Source organism: Embiotoca jacksoni, unplaced genomic scaffold (genome assembly GCF_022577435.1).
Source record: "Embiotoca jacksoni isolate LCO1_2020_lvr unplaced genomic scaffold, fEmbJac1.0.p SCAF_20, whole genome shotgun sequence".
NCBI lineage: Eukaryota > Metazoa > Chordata > Actinopteri > Embiotocidae > Embiotoca > Embiotoca jacksoni.
In genome coordinates this window covers 3,783,698-3,802,531 of record NW_027185341.1, presented here as the reverse complement: position 1 = coordinate 3,802,531, position 18,834 = coordinate 3,783,698, and the positions used below count along the sequence as shown (strand labels likewise).

The 18,834-nt window shown below is 37.9% G+C and overlaps 2 protein-coding genes across 3 annotated transcripts; both read left to right on the top strand.

Annotated features, from left to right (window-relative positions):
- The first annotated feature begins 513 nt into the window (after positions 1-513).
- On the top strand, positions 514-12,775 carry LOC138202026 (uncharacterized). 2 transcript variants are annotated; one of them, XM_069155679.1, is made up of 17 exons: positions 514-587; positions 1,526-1,580; positions 1,795-1,827; positions 1,925-2,101; positions 2,339-2,490; positions 2,578-2,667; positions 2,970-3,036; positions 3,592-3,755; positions 6,517-6,622; positions 6,712-6,741; positions 6,820-6,996; positions 7,243-7,397; positions 7,497-7,586; positions 8,644-8,691; positions 8,787-8,868; positions 8,959-9,122; positions 11,065-12,775. In XM_069155679.1, exons 2-17 carry the CDS (start codon positions 1,526-1,528, stop codon positions 11,218-11,220), a joined length of 1,746 nt encoding a protein of 581 aa, XP_069011780.1. In that variant the 5' UTR covers positions 514-587; the 3' UTR covers positions 11,221-12,775. The 2 variants fall into 2 exon arrangements, with proteins under 2 accessions (XP_069011780.1, XP_069011779.1); XM_069155678.1 differs by lacking the exon at positions 514-587 and having other exon boundaries at positions 1,517-1,580.
- Positions 12,776-15,181: 2,406 nt separating this feature from the next.
- On the top strand, positions 15,182-18,645 carry ca15b (carbonic anhydrase XVb). The gene is made up of 10 exons (XM_069155677.1): positions 15,182-15,262; positions 15,522-15,608; positions 16,077-16,152; positions 16,286-16,312; positions 16,416-16,586; positions 16,836-16,984; positions 17,072-17,167; positions 17,385-17,463; positions 17,555-17,718; positions 17,836-18,645. Exons 3-10 carry the CDS (start codon positions 16,077-16,079, stop codon positions 18,019-18,021), a joined length of 948 nt encoding a protein of 315 aa, XP_069011778.1. The 5' UTR covers positions 15,182-15,262; positions 15,522-15,608; the 3' UTR covers positions 18,022-18,645.
- Positions 18,646-18,834: the final 189 nt, after the last annotated feature.

Sequence of the window (18,834 nt, the reverse complement as noted above, 5' to 3'; positions counted from 1 at the left end):
CAATCTCATTTTAAGTTTTGTAGGAATGTTTGCTGGAGTGTGCGGTTTAGCAGCTTTTAGTTTCATCCGAGGTTTTTTTTTACAACTGTAATTGGCAGTAAATAGATGGTTTCTACCAAGTTTGAAAAATCAAAAGCATTCCTTTGGTATTAAAGGAAAGACTTTAATTCAACATTAATGTCAAATCAATTCTTTCTTTCATGTGTTGTGTTGTGTCAATACTGTGTGTGGGGTAGCCCACACACAGTATTGACACAACAGTTCTGTGTCATGCAGATTAATTTAGGTGTAAATTTGATCAGATTATTGGCTTACTTTAAACACCTCTATTTAGATTGTAATGTCCTCTAATGACCTGGTCATGTTACATGTCTCCCCCATACTGGTTTAGTGTTGTATACACAGTGGCCCCCCTCCCATTGTTTGCCCCTCCTGTTCTATATCACTACCCTGAAACCTTCCAAGGCAATTTTTCACCATTTTCTTATTGACAGCCTCGTTTGGAAAGACACACGTTTTTGATGTGACAATTTAAACTAACATACCATTTTTTTTAAGCCTCGGAGACTTGAGGCCCAGAGAGAAAGGTAGGATTATCTGTCAAATTTTCACCACTGAGTAATTCTTCCAATTTTAATCACTTTTACATCATACAAGATTAGGTTTGCAAGTCGTCGGCATCACAAATCTGGTCACTAACTGTGATGCTCTGTCCTCTGTTGATTTGGTGTCTTGGTGGACTGAAATGGGATTTCAGTTAATCCGAAGTAGGGAAAGACTCAAGAGTCCAGAACTGAAGCCACAGCAGCAAAAACACAGAATATCTGTTTGACTTAGCAAACAGTGAGCCTTCATCATTAAGTATACCCACTGGTGCACTGTTGCTAGGCACAATTATTCAAATACTGTACTTAAGTGCAGTTTAGAGGTACTTTTACTTTACATGAATATTTCAAATTTTTTTTTTTTTTGCTACTTTATGCTTCTACTCAACTAAATTTCAGATGGAATTACTGTACGTTGTACTTTGTACTCCACTGTATTCATTTCACAACTACACTGAGTTACTTTTCAGTTCAATATCTTATGTGTAAAATACTTCATCAGAATGTTATATATGCGCTGTTATTGGTAGACTATTTAGCAGTACCATGAGTTGAAATGACCTCTGCTGACATCAAAATGCTGCTCAGATGTACATGTTAATGAGGCATTATTCCAATAATTAATATATGATAAATATGACATTCTGAACTGCCTATTTAACTTATGAATGCAGGACTTTTTCTTGTAAATGAACATTTTTCTTATTGTGATATTGCTACTTTGACTTAAGTAAAAGATCTGAGTACCCCTTCCACCACTGAAAATACCAGCTAGAAATCACTGAGGACAGAACAGAGCTGCTTTCTCTCTCTCAAACATGGTTACTTGAAATGTAAATTACATGTGAAAAATGATTTTAGGGCAAACTGTGAAATCCAATTCAGAATTTGATGAGTCTTTTTTTTTTTCTCCTGTGAAGATGTATCTTCCAGCCTTTCTGCTGTGCTTGAGTTTGGGGTCTTTGGCAAAATGTGGTGAGTAAAACGAATAAATTTTTAATTTGAAATGACTTTTTTTTTTTTTAAGATATATTGATGAGCCACATCCATTTCTGCTTCCATAATTGTGTTTGGATTAAAGATACACTACATTTTTCCTTTTTATGCCAGTTCCATTTTTCAGATTAAGATGCAGTTTATTTACGATGTGAACAACCAGTATTCACAGCCTGTTATATTTTTGTTTCAGCCGCTGCAAATGAATGGTGCTACTGTGGCTGCAGTAAGTGAGGACAGATGTGTGACTTAGAGTGATTTAGATCAAACCATGATTAGGCAACATAAGTTTGTGGTACTGAGCACATCTCTAACCTTCGCAGGCTACTCCCCGACCCACTGGAAAGACATCTCCGGTTCTTTTTGTGGAGAAAAAAGGCAGTCTCCTATTGATATAGTCACCAGCCATGTTGTGAGTGACCCTCACCTGTGTAACTTTTCGTTCGTCAACTTCTCCTCTCAGCACGTCATCAAGTCCATCACAAACAATGGGCATACAGGTACACGAACCAAGACTTCTAACTTCCTTTTTGTCCGTACATTTACTTAAATACTTATAATTCTGAGGTACTTGGACTGAGTCTGAAACTGTTATTGGTACTTTTACTTCTTTGATCACTGGACAACTAAATTATTCCATATGCACTGTGTATTTTCCACAGAAAAAACAGGTTCATATGATTAAAACATGCTTAACTTAATGTAACTAAACGCCTCTCCATCTTTTCCACGCACAGTGAAACTCAAGTTGGAAGAAAATCAAGTTGAAGTGAGTGGAGGTGGACTCAATGGAACATATTCCTCACTTCAGTTTCACTTCCACTGGGGCGACACAGCTTACCATCCAGGTTCAGAGCACACGATCGATAAGTACAGATACCCGATGGAGGTACAGGAGTGTTTGGCATCACTTGACATCATGCCTCTTAATGTGTTACTCTACTTTTGTTTTACCACTTGATGTAATCTCTTGTAGATGCACATAGTCAGTGTGAGGAAAGGTCTTACAGTGCAGGAGGCAACAACTCTTTCTGATGGAATTGCTGCGCTTGGCTTTTTCATAAATGTAAGTCCTACACAGTTTATTCCACAGACATGTCTTCAATTTGCCGAACTTAAAATGAAAAGTATTTAGTGAAAATGTTTACATCTTTGTAAAATGTCATCTTGCCCATTGGGAATACGTTGCACAATGATGTATTCACCCACTTGTTACACCTTGACACGACAGTTCATGCGCTGGCTCTCTGATGATGATTTGAATCCCAAAATATAACAGAATATTTTCACATTCAGCGCTGGAGAGTTCATTTTCAGATTATAAAGATACTGTAATATTGCAACAGTAATTATTTATTCTACCTTCAGGGAAAAGAGGATGGAAATATGACTGAACCATGGCGCATTCTCACGTCTTACCTGTCAAATGTCACAGGTAGGAGTTGGTCTATTGTTTCTTGGGGATTCTTTGTCGTAAATTTTAACAAAGGTCTCAGCAACATAGAGATCTAGTACAGAATATATTGCAGTTACTGGTAAGTATTTTTGTCATGCTCAATGCATTTCTCTTTACAAGAAGCATGACTGGTGTGAGTATCTTTATTTATGGTGTGCATTTCACCAAAGGACACAAAACAGTTCTCGAAATTCAGGGCTTGGTGCCGGAAATGTGTTTAGTGCCCCGATGTTTTATTTTTATTGAGAAAACCTGCTGCCAAACTAGATCATGAAAAGGATATCATGGTGTTTGTGGTCTACCTCTGCGGGTGCTCTTATTTTTCAGGTGAACTCATAAATGTTTGTTGAGTCACTTAGCAAACTGTAATCAAAGTGCAATTGATGCATGGCGATGTTGACTATTGCTCATCTTATTCCACTGATTTATTATGTTCACAGCATTAAACTAAGAACACTGTTATTTTAGTTTTTTTTTTTTAATTTACATGACTTTCATCTCATTGCCACCTTTTGATTTGACATCTTTCCACAGACAATGAGGTCAAAATAAACCACACCATCTCTATCGATGACCTGATTGGAAATGTAGACCTCACAAAGTTCTATCGGTACATGGGCTCCCTGACCACCCCCTACTGCAACGAAACAGTCGTGTGGACGGTCTTTCAGGAGCCAATCACAATCCACAAAGATCTGGTGAGTTTGGCAGTCTTCGTTTTCATGGTGAGAGAAGAGAAAGGTCTTGTTTAGTCAACACATGCCCTCATCAGAAACAGAAATTTATGGGCCATTATACAACAAGTAGTTCCGACCCAGCAATCTGATTGGTGAACTGTACATTTGGATCGTTGTTAGTCATACCCCATTTACCATGGAAACGGAGCTCCCGCTAACAAAACGTTTTATATTTTGAGAGCGAATTGCCCCACAATATGAATACATTTAGATTGCATATTTAGTTGGTAACTTGTTGTATAATCACAATATTACGTGATTCGTGATTATTGGCACGACATGTGGTCAAGACCGAGGCGCATCACCGTCATGGCATTAATCATGGCATGAGGGCACACCCTCTCTGTAATATTGCTTAATTAAAACGTTCAAAGAGCTTATATGTGCAGTATTGCTATAATTACTGTTATTCCCCACAATTAAGGTTCATTAGGTAGGTAGGTAGGTAGGTAGGTATTTACTTTATCAATCCCCGAGGGGAAATTTTTTCGCTACAGCAGCACACAGAAGCAATAAGATAATAATAGAAATAATAGAATAAAATAATAGAGTAGAATAGAATAATAGAAAAGCAATAAAATAGCAGTAAATAGCAGTAAAAATATAAATATAAAATATAAAATGCACAGTATATACAGTACATTATATATCTATATATATTATATACAAACAAACCAAGAAACACAGTCAACACATATATATATATATATATATATATATATATATATACAGTACAGTATATATCTATATATATTATATAATATACAAACAAACCATAGTTATAACGAACATCTGAAGCACTAAATGGCCTATGGCAGGTGGAATCACATACAACCTGTTAAACAAGCAGCCACCGATGTGTCCGGGTGTGCGTCACTAGATAACAAGTGATGGGACCGATGACTACATGCCGGTGTCTGGTTTGATGAATGTGTTTGATAACCAGCCTTGTTTTATTTTCTGTTGACAGTAACGACAAGTAACAATGTCGGCTAAATTGCCTGTGACTGTGGAAAGAAAAGAAACCCAGATAATTTTGAGTTATTTGTATGTTGAGGAGTGATACTCTTTCCCTCCATCTTATCTACCTGACAGCCATCAGTGCTCTAATGGAATGTACATGTTTATGCATGCCATATGTTCTTGGCTGCGTCTGGTTGCTCAGCAGGTGCATGACTCTTTGATGCCAACTCAAAGCCCTTTTCTTTAGAAAAGATTATGACGCGCCCACTGAATTTTATAGGCATGGGCTCTGCCGTTTGAAGGCTTCTTTGAGTGAAGGGGGGGGGAGGGTTGAAACTCATCACATCACAGTCCGTCTGCAGGTGCCAAGCAAGTGCTACTGCTTTATGAGTTTTGTGGCGACACCTTGAATGCTAACAACCTGGGGGTGAGGAGTTTAAAAGAAGTGAAGTTACCATACATCAGCTCCACACCCCAGCTTGAGGGTTGTGTCCCAAGGTTTGAACAGTTACTGTAGCTTAACATGCCCAATCTTAAGGTGAACTGCTAGCGGTTGAGTTATACAATGGGTAATGTACGACAAGGAAGTATTAAATAGAAAGACTTCCACTATGAACAAGTTTTGGGGATTTTTTTTTTTTCTTTTTTCCCCTATAACTGTCCATTATGAGTCCAACACTGTTACAGGACTGTTTAAAGGCAGTGGCAGAAGAACTGTTCAGGTGTTTTGCTGAAGTGAAAGTACTGATATCACACTTTGAAAATACTCCTCTGCAAGTAAAAATCACTGCATTCAAAACTTTATTGAAGTAAAAGTATGTCAGTACTATTAGTATACATAAAGTATCAAAAGTAAAACGACACACTAAACAAAAAAAGCTCCCTCTCTGCGTTCTACTAGTATATTTGATGATCTTGGATTTATATTCCCTCTGCATTACTGTGCCTTTTACCGATGTTCTTATTTAAGGTTATGCTCATTTTAACTTCTTTATATGCTGTTGGTAAATTTTATCTACAGTAGTGCATCATATGTTTGTGGCCTCATTGTCCCGACAGAGCCGTGTATCAGTCCTGTCTTCAGCTTTGTGATGATATATTTTCCACCTTCAATGAAGGTTCTTATATTGCTTTAGAAATAGATGATTTAATGAACTCATAAAGGAACATTTAATCAGAATTTAAGTTAATCAGAAAAATTAAAATAAAAAAAATCAACAAATTTGGAGATACATGGTTTTCACTGGACAGGAAGTGCATGAAAAGTTCAATTCTGAGAAGTAACTAACGCATTGCAGACAAATGTAGTGGACTAAAAAGTATAGTATTTGTCGCTAAGATTTAGTGGAGCAGAAGTATGAAGTTGCATAGAATGGAAATACTCAAGTAAAGTACAAGTAGCCCACCTTTGATTTGATCGTAAGCAAAGCACATGAGTATTGAGTATGAGTACATGAGTATTTAGTTAGACTCCACCACTGACCTGAAGCCAAAAACCTCTGCAATGAGAAATGTTGTGAATTCATGCAGAGTAGCAGGGCAAATAGTTGAGACAGAATGACACAAAGGCTGCCAGTAGAACAAATGCAGGCCATCATGGCAGTTCAAGAGGGTTATTTATTCTCTCAGTTTATCCTTACAATGTGAATGTATAGTGCTCTCTGCTGACACCAAAGTATGGGCCCTTTGACTGCTGGGGGGTTGTTACTGACTCTAACATCACTGTGGGTTGAGGAAACATATTTTTCTCTGTCTTTAGATTGAGCTGTTTCCCATAAAGACAAACCTCATTAATATCTATCGACCTACACAAGAACTTAATGAACGCCAAGTGTATGCCTCGCCTGCGACTCCTCTGCCCCCCAGTGAGTTGGAAAATCAGACACGAATGTGACTCATAATATTCAAGTGTCTGAGTTGGCACATTAAATATGACTGTTCTGCTATTCTGTAGGTCCTCCATGGTGCTACGATGATCACTGCAGTAAGTATCAGAGTTTTGAAGTGATAATGCTGCAGGGATGAGAATCTGTCTTGAAAACTTTTATTTCTCTACCTCTAGAGTACAGTCCATCTAATTGGCACCTTCTGCCTCATTCCTTCTGTGGAGGCGAGCGTCAGTCTCCCATCAACATTGAGGAAAAGAAAGTCGTGATGGACCAGCACCTTCATGCCTTCACATTTACAAAGTTTGATGACAAGCATGCCATCAATTACATGACTAACACCGGCCACTCAGGTTTGACGGATTTCTTTTTTATAATGGCTGATTGTTGAGCATGTTGGCAAGATAAAACACAAAATAGTCAGCTGTAAAAATGGTGAGCTGTTTTTATTTTGTATTATTATCTTTTATATATTTTTTTATATTATATATTTTATATTTATTTCGAGTTATTTTTAGAAACCTTTTATGCACATTTGTTCAATAACATTCATGTTTGTAAATGCATTTTGTTTTCTTGTGTTCTCACTGAACTCTCAGTGAAGTGTGTGTTGAAGGACGACATGGTGGAGATCTCAGGGGGAGGGTTGGGATACGTCTATTCCACCCTTCAGTTCCACTTCCACTGGGGCTCCACATCACAACACTCCGAGGGCTCAGAGCACACCGTGGATTCAAAAAGATACCCAATGGAGGTAGTTACAGGCACTGCACTGATGCATTTTATTTATTAAATCATTGTTTTCAAATAGTTTTTGCTTGTGTGCAAGTCACTGACTGTGTCTTTTGTCCAGATGCACATAGTGAGCAAGAGGAAAGATTTAACTCTGGATGAAGCAATTAAAAGTCCTGATGGCCTGGCAGTGCTGGGATTCTTCATTGAGGTAAACGTTCGGTGTAGCAGTATATCATAGTTTCATCTCTCATCCAAAAGACTTCTTCAGTCCATAGTGACTGGTGCGGAGCCCCAGGTTTTTCATCTTTTGTTGGGTCAATAAAACCCTGAAAGTCATCGAGGTCACGTGAGTTATTGACCCACGTGAACATCATGTGAGACGTTGGGTCACGAGTCATGGTGTGAATGGGTGTTAAGATCCCAGGATTTTATTGTAAGTGGCTGATAAGTGGTGTTGTAAACCTCCTCTGTTAGGTGATGGTCGCTCCAGTTTGACATAGAGAACGTTGTTTAATCGTTTTTCAAACCATCGGTCTTCCTGGCCATTTCTGTTCTTATGAGAGTCCCTTGTCCTTCAGATGAAGGTGAATGGATGAGTCCTGATCTGATCATTGTTTAATTCTAGATTTTAATTTGTTGCAACATTTTTCAAACGAGGCGTTACTTATCAAACTAGTTTCGGCTGACAGCTTGAGTTGCACAACTAAACATCTCTCAATCCAGTTTATCAGCGTTTCATCTCAAGGGATTGGTATGCCTGCTACCTGCCGCCATTCATCACAAGACAATAACTGCGTACACTTGAAAAGTTATGAGGTCACTAAATTTCACCTCCATACCCACCATTCTTCCAGTTCAGGCTATCTGATCCACAGTGTGGTTCACACCTGATGTTGAGTTTGCTAATAAGGATTCCCTCAAATCTGCCTTTTTATTTTCATGAGAGAGCTAACATGAAAATAAGAATGCTTATCATCTTCCAAAATGTTATGTTGAAGCAATGCCAGATACAAACTCCACTATCCTGTTTAACGGCGATCATAAACATGCAAACATTGTGTATATTTGTGACTTCATGAACAGAAACTGTAGAATTGCTGATATATAAAAGATTTTTGAATTAGTTGAAGAAATTTAGTTTGCTTATTGGCTGAAAACCTTAACCTTTTTCTTTTTCCAATGTAATGACATTCCAAAAGTAATAATAACAACAAAACAAAAAAAAAGATCGGTTTATTGTGTTAATTTCTTTCTTTTTTTTCCAGCCTATGCCTGATACCAAAAGCAGCTCTGGCATCTCAGAAAATAATACAGTAAGTAGTTTCGGCTTCTTAAACTGTGACTCAAATGTTTGATGATCAGTAGATTGTACGACTCTATCATCAAATTTTCACATTTGTCTAAATAGACCCATCTCACGTCAAGTCCAGCATCTGACATGGATGCCTGGAAGAAACTGACCAACTACCTCTCTGCAATTCAAAATATCAGTGAGTGAACACCTGTTTAACAAACAAGCAAAAACACTGACTGTGGACACAAATGTATCACAACATCTTGTGCATTTTGCTTTACTGTAGGCTCAAAAGTTGAAGTCACAGAAGAGCTCTCCATTGATGACTTGCTTGGCAATGTGAACCGCAAAGCATACTACCGCTACAATGGCTCCTTAACTACACCTTCATGCAATGAAGCAGTGATTTGGACAGTTTTTAAAGAGTCAGTCAAGGTGGACCAAAACCTGGTAGGTGCTACTTATCATCTTGATGCTGAAGATGCAATAAAGAGGTAGAGGACTAGCCTTTCTTATAGATCAGAAGTCTGCATATAGTTCAGTGAAAGCAGACCTTGAATGAAAAACATAAAAGGCATTGCTCTGTGCTCTACTGCTCAAACACGATTTTTATTTCCAATAGATATACTGAAATTTCAAATAATTACCAAACAATTAAATTTTTTTAAATATTGGTAACAGAAATCCTTCATCTTTTGGCGAGTTTAGGGGAAAGAGGAAATAAACAGATAACAATGAATGATGATTATGATGACCTGAAGGGTAGATTACGCTGAAAAGCAGTGTTGTCAGATTTCCTTGATGCTAATCTCTTTGACATTGTTATGCTCACATGGTTACACATCACCGATGTATGAAGGATTTGAAATGAAATGATGACTAAAATTAAATCTCTGACTCTTTCTTACAATTTTAGGACTTTACTTTAACATCAAATGAAACCGTTGAATCAGTAGTATGGGAAAAAGTAAATGAACAACTGAATATACAGTCACCTAAGAAAGTAGTCAGACTTTTTCACTTACTACACATTTTATTGTGTTGTTGATTACATTTTTAATGAATACAATTTACAGTTTTTTCCCATCAATCTACACTCAATAACCCATATTGAAATAGTGTTATCAGAAATGTTTGCGAATTTATAAAAAATCCCAAACTGAAACGTTATTTATAAATGTATTCAGACCTTTTGCCATAGTGCTCCAAATTGCAGTCAGGTACATCCTATTTAATGTTTAACCCCATCCATCCTGGCAGTCCCTGTACTGGGACCATGTGTGTAACGTTCAGAATAAGTGGTCTCTACTTCTTCAAAAATGATTGCCAAAAACAGCACGGCACTGTAGTGTTTACCAAACAGGAGCAAATGGTGCATTTGTTGGGAACTCTGGCACACTGGTATTTAGTGAAACAACACTGTGCATGTGACATCAGCGAAGAAAAAGTGCACCTGTTCATCTCAATGAAGGAATGTGAGCAACAATGCTGCTCAGTGATGTCCTTTAGTGATAGATAACAACTGAACTGTACAGCACAGAGGAATGATCATTATCAGGCTGTGACTCTGCTGGGATTACTTACAGGATCAATACACTATCGGCTTTCATTTTGGTATTATATTAGCTGGGACTAACCTAGATAACCAAACTTTTTTAAAAGTCGAATTCAGTTTTTTTAAGATTATCTTCAGTAAATGGCAGCTGATGACTGTCTATGGTCAGACACTGGGCAGATTTTTTGGGGGGCTTTATTTAAAGGTGAAACATCAGTTCAGTAAATAAGGTCAGATGAGTTGAACATTTAACTCTTATCCTGCAAAAAAAAAAACATGTTGTCTTGTTTGTTTGTTTTTCCTGGGAAGTTATGGATCACAAGAGCTTATGCGCCTAATAGTGATCATCTAATATTGATGTAAGAATCCAAAAATGTGTTTAGTCTTAAATTCGATGGGCTGGACTTCAAAGCTAAAGCCAAACTTATTCTTGTCCTTGTGGCTAAATGTATTTAGATAGTCCCCTGTTTAGTTTACCTTTTTTTAATCGAAACTGCAGTAAACTGTGACATCAGCTGCTCTTGTTATGACACTTGTCAGCGTACAGCAGAGAAAGATAAACATGTGACTGACTGCCTTTGTACAGTACAGATAAACACAATCTCCCATCATCTGTAAACAACAGTTAAATCACAGTATAACTTGGTTAATCCAGACGAAATACATTGTGACATGACAGGCTTCACCATCCCAACTGGTCGTACTGCTCGGCCAGTTTTACTAGTGCAGGAACATAATAATCAAATAAAGATTTGGCCTTATTCAGTAAGTGAATAAAATGATCTAAAACTTCAGTCTGTCCTGAATGATATTTAACTTCTCCTTTAACTCCACCAGATGATGATGTTCCCCTCTTGGGCAGGACATCAGCACGTGTTTCGGCCCACACAGTCCCTTCATAGCAGAACAATCTACACCTCATCAGCGTCCATTTCCCCTGGACCCGTCTCACTGTTTCTGCTGCTGGTGTGTCTTTGTGGCATTTTCATGTAATTGGGATCTGTGAAGAACTACTAGGAAAATAATTCCATATATTGCACTAATTATTTATCTTTATATGTTAAGGCTTGAAGAGTAGCGTTTTATTGGTGATTCTGACTTTTTTTTTTTATTGGACTATCGTTACTGTGGTCATATAACCACAGGGTAAACAAAGACGCTATTGATTAAACTGCAGTGTTTGTAATGTTGGACTGTGCGAGCTTAACGCATGTTTAATGTTGTTTTGACTACTCAGGCATTCAAACTTCAGTTTTAGTAGTGCAGAATATTAAAAATGGTAATATTACCAAACACAAAAATATCTTTAGATTTATAGTAAAGCTGGTTTTCTTTGCTTTATCTAAACATATGGGGTGTATAGTAGAAAACAAAGCAATCAATTACATCTTAGACAATATAGTCGATGTAGCCAAACCACTAATTAGAAACATCAATATTTGTTTTCACATGGTTGTTTATATTGTAGTTTCTTGGAATTAAGTTTTGATCTAAAAGAACAGTTTGCATGATTAAGTGGCATCCTATGGTGAGGTTTGTCCATTCTCGGTTACTGTAGAAAACATGGCAGTGCAACATACTCCTTGAACAAGGACCCGCTCCTTATGTAGAAATAAACATCTCATTCTAAGTTAATAAAAACACTATCCTTATAGTTTTAGGGTGATTGTACTTTAAGTTTGATTATGAATATGATATTTCATTTGTGGCAATACATCCACCTAAATCCTACACACTGGTCCTTTAAAGGCCTTAGCAGAGTCAAAGTGTCTGATGCCAGCAGGGAGGTTGTTCCAGAGGAAGGGAACACGATGTGAAAAGGTCCTGCAGCCTAATGACCACGTTTTAACTCTATAGAAAGACAGGATGGAATATAAAGGTTTAAGGATATCAGATAGGTTTGCAGGGTAATCCCTATTTAGAAGTTGTCATAGTTTTTAGTGTAAATTTATATTTATGCAACTTTAAAATTGTTTAAGATTTAACTGACGGATCTTTTGTTTTGCTCTCTTGATAGTGAACGTGTGGTAAGACGACTTAATATTTTATCCTTTGAGGAAAATGTATTATCACTCATAAGGAATATGACTCACTAGTGTGTATGATCTAAATGGAAATCTGATCTAAAGCTTATTTCAATCACTACTCTGGATAAGAACATGTGCTCGATGTCCAGAATGTGAATTAAAGGATGCGTTCACAATGTTGAACTCAAACATGCAGCAAGGCTCCTCTTCCTTGTGTGCTTGTTGAATTCATACTTCTTTCCACCAGTTGCATAAGAAGGTGCATCACTTCCTGGATCAAGCAGATTGGGTTGATCTTGAACTGCTCTTTGAAGATAAGCCAACAGTGGAGGAAAAGTGCTTTGTCATGAAAGAATTATCCATTACAGGGACGATTAATACTCATTTTGTCCAATATATGTACCTACAGTAATAGGACTAAACCTATGTCTAATGTTAATATTGCTAAGGTTTTCTGTAAGATGAGAACAAACAAAGTGATCTTCTATAACTGAATCTGAAAATAAAGGAAGTGTTTTGTCTGTTTGGTCTGGTGTTGGGAGAACAAGGTTAACCTCCCCGTGAACAAAGAGCATAAGTCAATGTTGATAACCAACAACCCAGATGAACAGAACTGTATAAAAAGGGATGAAATTACTGCAGTTGCTAAGCTGAATGAACAAGCTCCCAATAACAAATACCATGGTTGATAAAGGAAGCCACACCATGAGCAAACCTTTTGAAGATAAGACAGAAGATAAACCCCTGCCAACACCATCTCAGATCACTTATATTACCTTAGTGTGTAAAAAAAATAAAAAATAAATGGACTTATTGTAAATCACTTTAGTCTAAATCCTATGTCCATATGAAGTCATTTAAACTCATCAATGTTTCACCCATCTCTATAAAGTTTCTTAGCCCCACTAAACTCGCAATGTTTTTTGACAGGGATGTTCTGCTCCTCTTGAAACACAGAGGTCACTCAAAATACCTCTCCAGGCCCACTGCTTCGTTACTGTAGGGTTTCTGAAGCATTTCTGAAGGGTTCTTTGTTGTTGATTTCCTGAGTTTGTCACAACATTTGTTGTTCGCCATCTGGTCATGTCAATGGAAAAATCGCCATGCGCACAGCTTTCACAAAAAAGTGCGTAACCTGGGTCCTGATTTTAATCATGTGACAAAATTCAAAACACTTAATCATGGAGATCATAGTTTCCTCCGGTCCACATCATATTGCTGCGCACCACTTACGTGCAAAAGCAGTAGTTCGGAAGTTTTTGATCCACTCTCGTATTAGGGCTCGGCAAGATCAAAACAGGTTCTTGAATTCGCCGTTTGACCTGTTTAGACACACAGACGTCAACAAAAGTTAAAAATTAAACTAACAATCCTGCTGCTCTCCAGACTCTCTCAGATTACAAAGTCCAACGAGGCTCCCGAACTGCTGAATACGAAAAAGTGTTGTTTTCTGTGATGCTGAATCCTCTGGGGGAATCTATGGAAAAATCAGCTGCACAAGCTTCAGAGATACACATGTCCCCTCCCTGACCTTTTCCATGCACTTAAAATACCTGTTGTTTTTGTTTGTTTGTTTATTTAAACGATTGGCACTTTTTTTCTTATTTACACAAGAATTGAAAAACTAAATTGAAGGAAGAAACTAAATAAATTCATGCATAATTATATAAATGACAAACATGAGGTGCTCTTTGGAAAATGATTGCATCTTTTGCTATAAAGGGTATTTGAAGTTGTAATGCTTGACTTCTTTCCTCAGTGTCCTCATTATGGCTATATGACGACTATATTATACTTGGTAAACTACTGGCTGCATCAGTGGATCTAAAACATTCAGTCTGTAAACAAGATATCCTCGCTACAATTAGTGCACCCGGTTTGTTTGTTGTCCCCACACGAATTATATTCATTCAACATTATTTCTGCTCTATAATTTTTCTTCCTAATTCTCCATGTTACTCCTACAGGTACTCTCTGTACCTCAGGGTGATCTGTTTTCCAGTTTTGAAAATCACTCAGCTACAACACAAAGGGTCCTTTCAATTGTAAGCTTGGTGCTTGAATCTAAAGGTGGGTCCCAGATTAATATTATTACTCTAAGATGATTTTATTCACACTGGAAACTTGTGCTGCTACTGTCTCAATGCAATGCATAGGTAAAATTACAAAACAAAGTATGATTTGTTGTCAATTAATTAGACTAGTTATGCAATCACTGTTGTATATGATGGAAATGGCCCAAAGCAATATCTTCATGTGACTGAGTGCACAACTGAAATCAATGAGGAAACAACGGTGGAAGGAGGGTTAAAACCAATTTTCTTATGTGAATACAACAATGTGGAGAAAGACAAAGTGCTTTCTTGAAGGGATCTCCCTCTGAAAAAAATCCTGCTCCTGCACGAGCAAAAATGTCAAAAATAAGAAAATGCATTGACTGCAGCTTTTTAGCATGTCGTTACTATATTTATTGTGCATATTTATGTATGCTGCCCAAATAGCTTATACTTAAACTACTTGTATTTTTACTGAAATTATCAGAAACATGGTTGTATTTTGAACTCAACATCACGTGTGTTTAGAAGTGTTACAGCAGCCTAACGTCCAATAAAATCTCAATTACTGCACCAGTAATTTTTTTCATACTAAGACATAAATACAGTACACTCAGACATTTTGAGGAAGCAAAATACTGTAAGTGTGTTTCTATTTCACAGCAGCTTCTGACGTTGAGAAAATTATCGTGTTTATGGTGCCAGTATCATAAAATCTGCTCTTCTTTTCTTTCTTGTTTGTTTTTTTTTCCATTGAGGAAGAACTTATAAATAACCTCAACATGCCTATACAAAGACGTTTAGGTGAGGCTGTTTCACGTGCAGTAGCCTACTTTGATAGTTATGCTAAAGTAGGCAACCAGTAGATGGTGGAAGAAAGAATGACATCTTAATGTGCAATGAGGCAGCCAGTGGGACGGGTTTTAAAGAAAAGAAAAGTTTTATGGCTTAAGGGTAAGAGTGTACCACAAGCGCTCCACTGTCCTGAACCGCAGAAACTCTGCTTCAACCAGTTGGACGTTTTCTGCGAGTTTCTCCCAGCTTTCCCACCACCCTATCTCATGTCAATCGTTTTGCACAGTTTTAACCAATAACTCATTTAAAAAAAAAAAAAATGCCCCTATGGACAAACAATCTGAAAATCTCCTGTTATAATCAGCTCCACAATAGTTCAGGTCTGCCCAATTGTCAAACGAAGGCGGTTTTCTTTCAGCTGCTGGATGGGCTGCGTGGATATAAAGAGGGAGGATGAGGCTCAACAGCTGTTAGCAGACACAGAGGAAGAACAGGTGCATCAAAGGTAAGACGCTCAATGCTGCTCAAGTCAACTGGATTCAGATGCTTCAAACAAACCTGCAATTGTCGGAAACGGGCTTCTTTTTTTTTATTCGTGATTTGAAGGAGTCTTGTCTTCTAAACAGTTGGCTGTAGCATTTAAAAATTTGCATGAAGTTGTTAATATATATATATTTTTTTTTTATTTATTATTATTTGTTTTATATATAGTTGAAAACCTAGGGTTTATTGCCTAGATAAGTGGCAAATTGTTACCATTTGCCCTGTGCCAAATTAACATTCACTTAAAATAGGCTATGTTAGGAAAAACGAAGGCTAAATTAGTGGCTTTCTCTCTTATTCAGATAGACAATTTTATTTGCATAAATGTGTATTTTCTTTCAGCGGATTAAGTAAGATTGATTTCTTTATTGTGGTTGTTGTTTGTTTTTTCGGGTTATAAACACTGTAAATACGTTTTTGTATGTTTTAGATGGAAAGGCTCGTAATAGCTGCACTTGCTGTGTGTGTCCTCGTCCCCACCGCTCACTGTGCTTCGGGATCAGTCGGTGTGTATTTAATTGTAACATTTTGTCCCCTGAGACATCTTGAAATTATTTCGACTCTTAAGAGGCCTGCAGCATTTCTGTTTCGATTGTTTGATAAATAAGTGAGGCTCTTAATTCTATTTTCCTCTCCCAGCCTGGTGTTATCACAAGCCGGACTGCAGTAAGTAATCCATTCATGCGTAAAATAACCGCAACACCAGCCGATCGTATCATTTTGGCCGTTGCTCCTCTCCAGCAACTCTAAAGTCTGATTTCTGTCATAGATGACACCACTTGGCCAACAATTGTTTCGAAATATTGCAATGGCAGCCGACAGTCGCCCATCGACATCGTCTCAGCATCTGCCGAAGTGGACTCGATGCTGGGTGCATTCAGTTTCACGGAGTACGACAACAAGTTCGTCATGGACAAGATCGAAAACACTGGCAAGACAGGTGAGGGATCCTTGAGGCTATTGTCATCAGTGCCGACAAGCAGGATCACATACAGGCGTGGTAACAGAAATAGATGTAGAAGGCATTATACTGCAATTATCGTGTCATCTTTTCTCATACAAGCAACAGCACTGATGACACCCGGCAAATGGGATTTTCTTTTCTCATCTGTTATAATTCAATCGTTTATCCTGTTTTTCTTTGTGTGTGTGTGTGTGTGTGTGTTTTTTTTTAAAAACCCTCTTCCAGTTAAAGTGCTCTTAAGAAATGGTGTTCAAATTTCTGGAGGAGGCCTGTCGGGGGCCTACGACAGCCTGCAGTTCCACTTGCACTGGGGCAATGGTTCCTCAGTTCCCGGCTCTGAACACACTGTGAATGGCAAGCAATATCCCATGGAGGTACACACCCAATTATTGTATCTTGTTGATGTATCAGTTGAGATCTCTTTTCATATTGAAATATTCTGCTGTACTTCATTCCCCCAGTTGCACATCGTAAACAGCCAGTCATCCTTTAATGGCAACACAACTCTAGCCGTTGAAAACCCCACAGGACTCGCTGCTCTCGGTTTCTTCATTGAGGTGAGAAAAGATGCATACAAGTCAGACTTTGTTACTAAATGTATCGACCACTTCTTAGTTTAGAGTTTTTTTCAAGAAGTCCTTCACATTTCTTCACATTGTTTTTGTTAAAAGTTCCATGCAATCTTTACTGTCTCTGACTGCAGTTTCACTTGTCACTGTTTTCTCTCCTGAGCTGGAAAAATACAACTTGATTAAACATTGTGATTTATTTCAGGTGATGCCAGGTAATGAAACTGGGAAACCTGACAGTTGGCGCACTTTGACTTCCTACTTGTCCGACATCACATTCAATGGTAAGAGGTTTTCTTTTTTGTGGAAAATGTTATCTGTTGAATAAAAGTGGGACAGCGACAGTGTCTTCAAAGGTCGTGTTTCTGTCCTCAGGTAATGAGGTTGATGTTGCTTCTGGGATTTCACTGGATGACATCCTGGGCAGTGTGGATCGTACCAAGTATTACCGCTACCTTGGCTCTTTGACTACCCCTACTTGTAATGAGGCTGTGGTTTGGACTGTGTTCAAGGATCCCATCAGAGTCAGCAAAGATCTGGTGAGTTTGTCTTGTGTGGCTCCTTTGTTTTTTTTAGTTTTTTTTTAAGTACAATGACCTGCACAAATGCTCTTCCAGTGCATCCTGTAGCTAACTGCCTGAATATCTCCTCTCCAGATCGACTTGTTCAGCACAACACTATACATCTCCAACAGCTCATCATCACCTTTAATGACCAATGTCTTCAGAAATGTCCAGCCAGCACAAAGAGTCACCACACAGGCTGCCAGCTCTAGCTCTGCCACAGAAACCTGCTACACTCTGGTTCTGATGACCCTCAGCTTTGCACTCGGGAGGAATTAAGGACGTAAAACCAGCCCCAAAGCTGAAGATGTGACATGTCATTAACACGCAATGTAGTGCCTTATATTAACAAAATTAACATGAAATGGTTAAAAACAAAACAATTATGGTGATGGCTGCCTCCTTTTCTAATGTGAATGTCCCTGATGTCTCTTCAGGGTTGTAACTAGCTTCAACAAATCACATATTCACAACCAGATTTTAATTGGTTGTATGCATGTATTCACCCCTTGCATACTAAGTTTACATTAAAACATGATGCACACAAATCCAACATTTTGTATGAACAATTCAGACACAAACACATATTTTTTTGAGCTGCCAAAGCTACAGCCAGGTGTCTGAGTAAGGAATGTACTTGCACTATGTTTTTGTCCTCATCAGTGTAGATACTGTTACAGTTGAAATGTATTGTCAAGCTGCACACTCAACATGAAACCCGTGCTGCATCTTTTCAGCTGGTGTAATGAAGGATTCAGGTGACGCTTAATCGAATGAACACCATTATTTATCGCTTTGCTGTACACTGCATTTATCACTTTAAAAAAATTATGTTGCACATGTAACAACTTTGGCCTCCTGATCCTATTAAATGTTTCCTGCATTAAAATTATTTGATGACAATCATGTTTCTATGAACTTAGTGTTGTACTTTTAAAATGATATTGGAAGATTATGATAACTTTGTAATGATGAACGGCATCAAATTGAATCCTTATTGTAACTCTTGACTTAAGGAAAGATATTTTTGCTTGTCGGTCACAAACCATTAGGTGACTCAAATGGATGTACTTTATTTCAGAGGTCTCCATT

Bases quoted from the DNA above. Each gene is read 5' to 3' on its own strand.
- ca15b (XM_069155677.1), top strand. From the start codon at position 16,077: ATGGAAAGGCTCGTAATAGCTGCACTTGCTGTGTGTGTCCTCGTCCCC. The intron at 16,153-16,285 runs GTGTGTATTTAA...TTCCTCTCCCAG, and splicing joins CTGTGCTTCGGGATCAGTCG to CCTGGTGTTATCACAAGCCG. The intron at 17,464-17,554 runs GTAAGAGGTTTT...TTCTGTCCTCAG, and splicing joins GTCCGACATCACATTCAATG to GTAATGAGGTTGATGTTGCT.
- LOC138202026 (XM_069155679.1), top strand. From the start codon at position 1,526: ATGTATCTTCCAGCCTTTCTGCTGTGCTTGAGTTTGGGGTCTTTGGCA. The intron at 2,668-2,969 runs GTAAGTCCTACA...TTCTACCTTCAG, and splicing joins CGCTTGGCTTTTTCATAAAT to GGAAAAGAGGATGGAAATAT. The intron at 3,756-6,516 runs GTGAGTTTGGCA...CTCTGTCTTTAG, and splicing joins TCACAATCCACAAAGATCTG to ATTGAGCTGTTTCCCATAAA.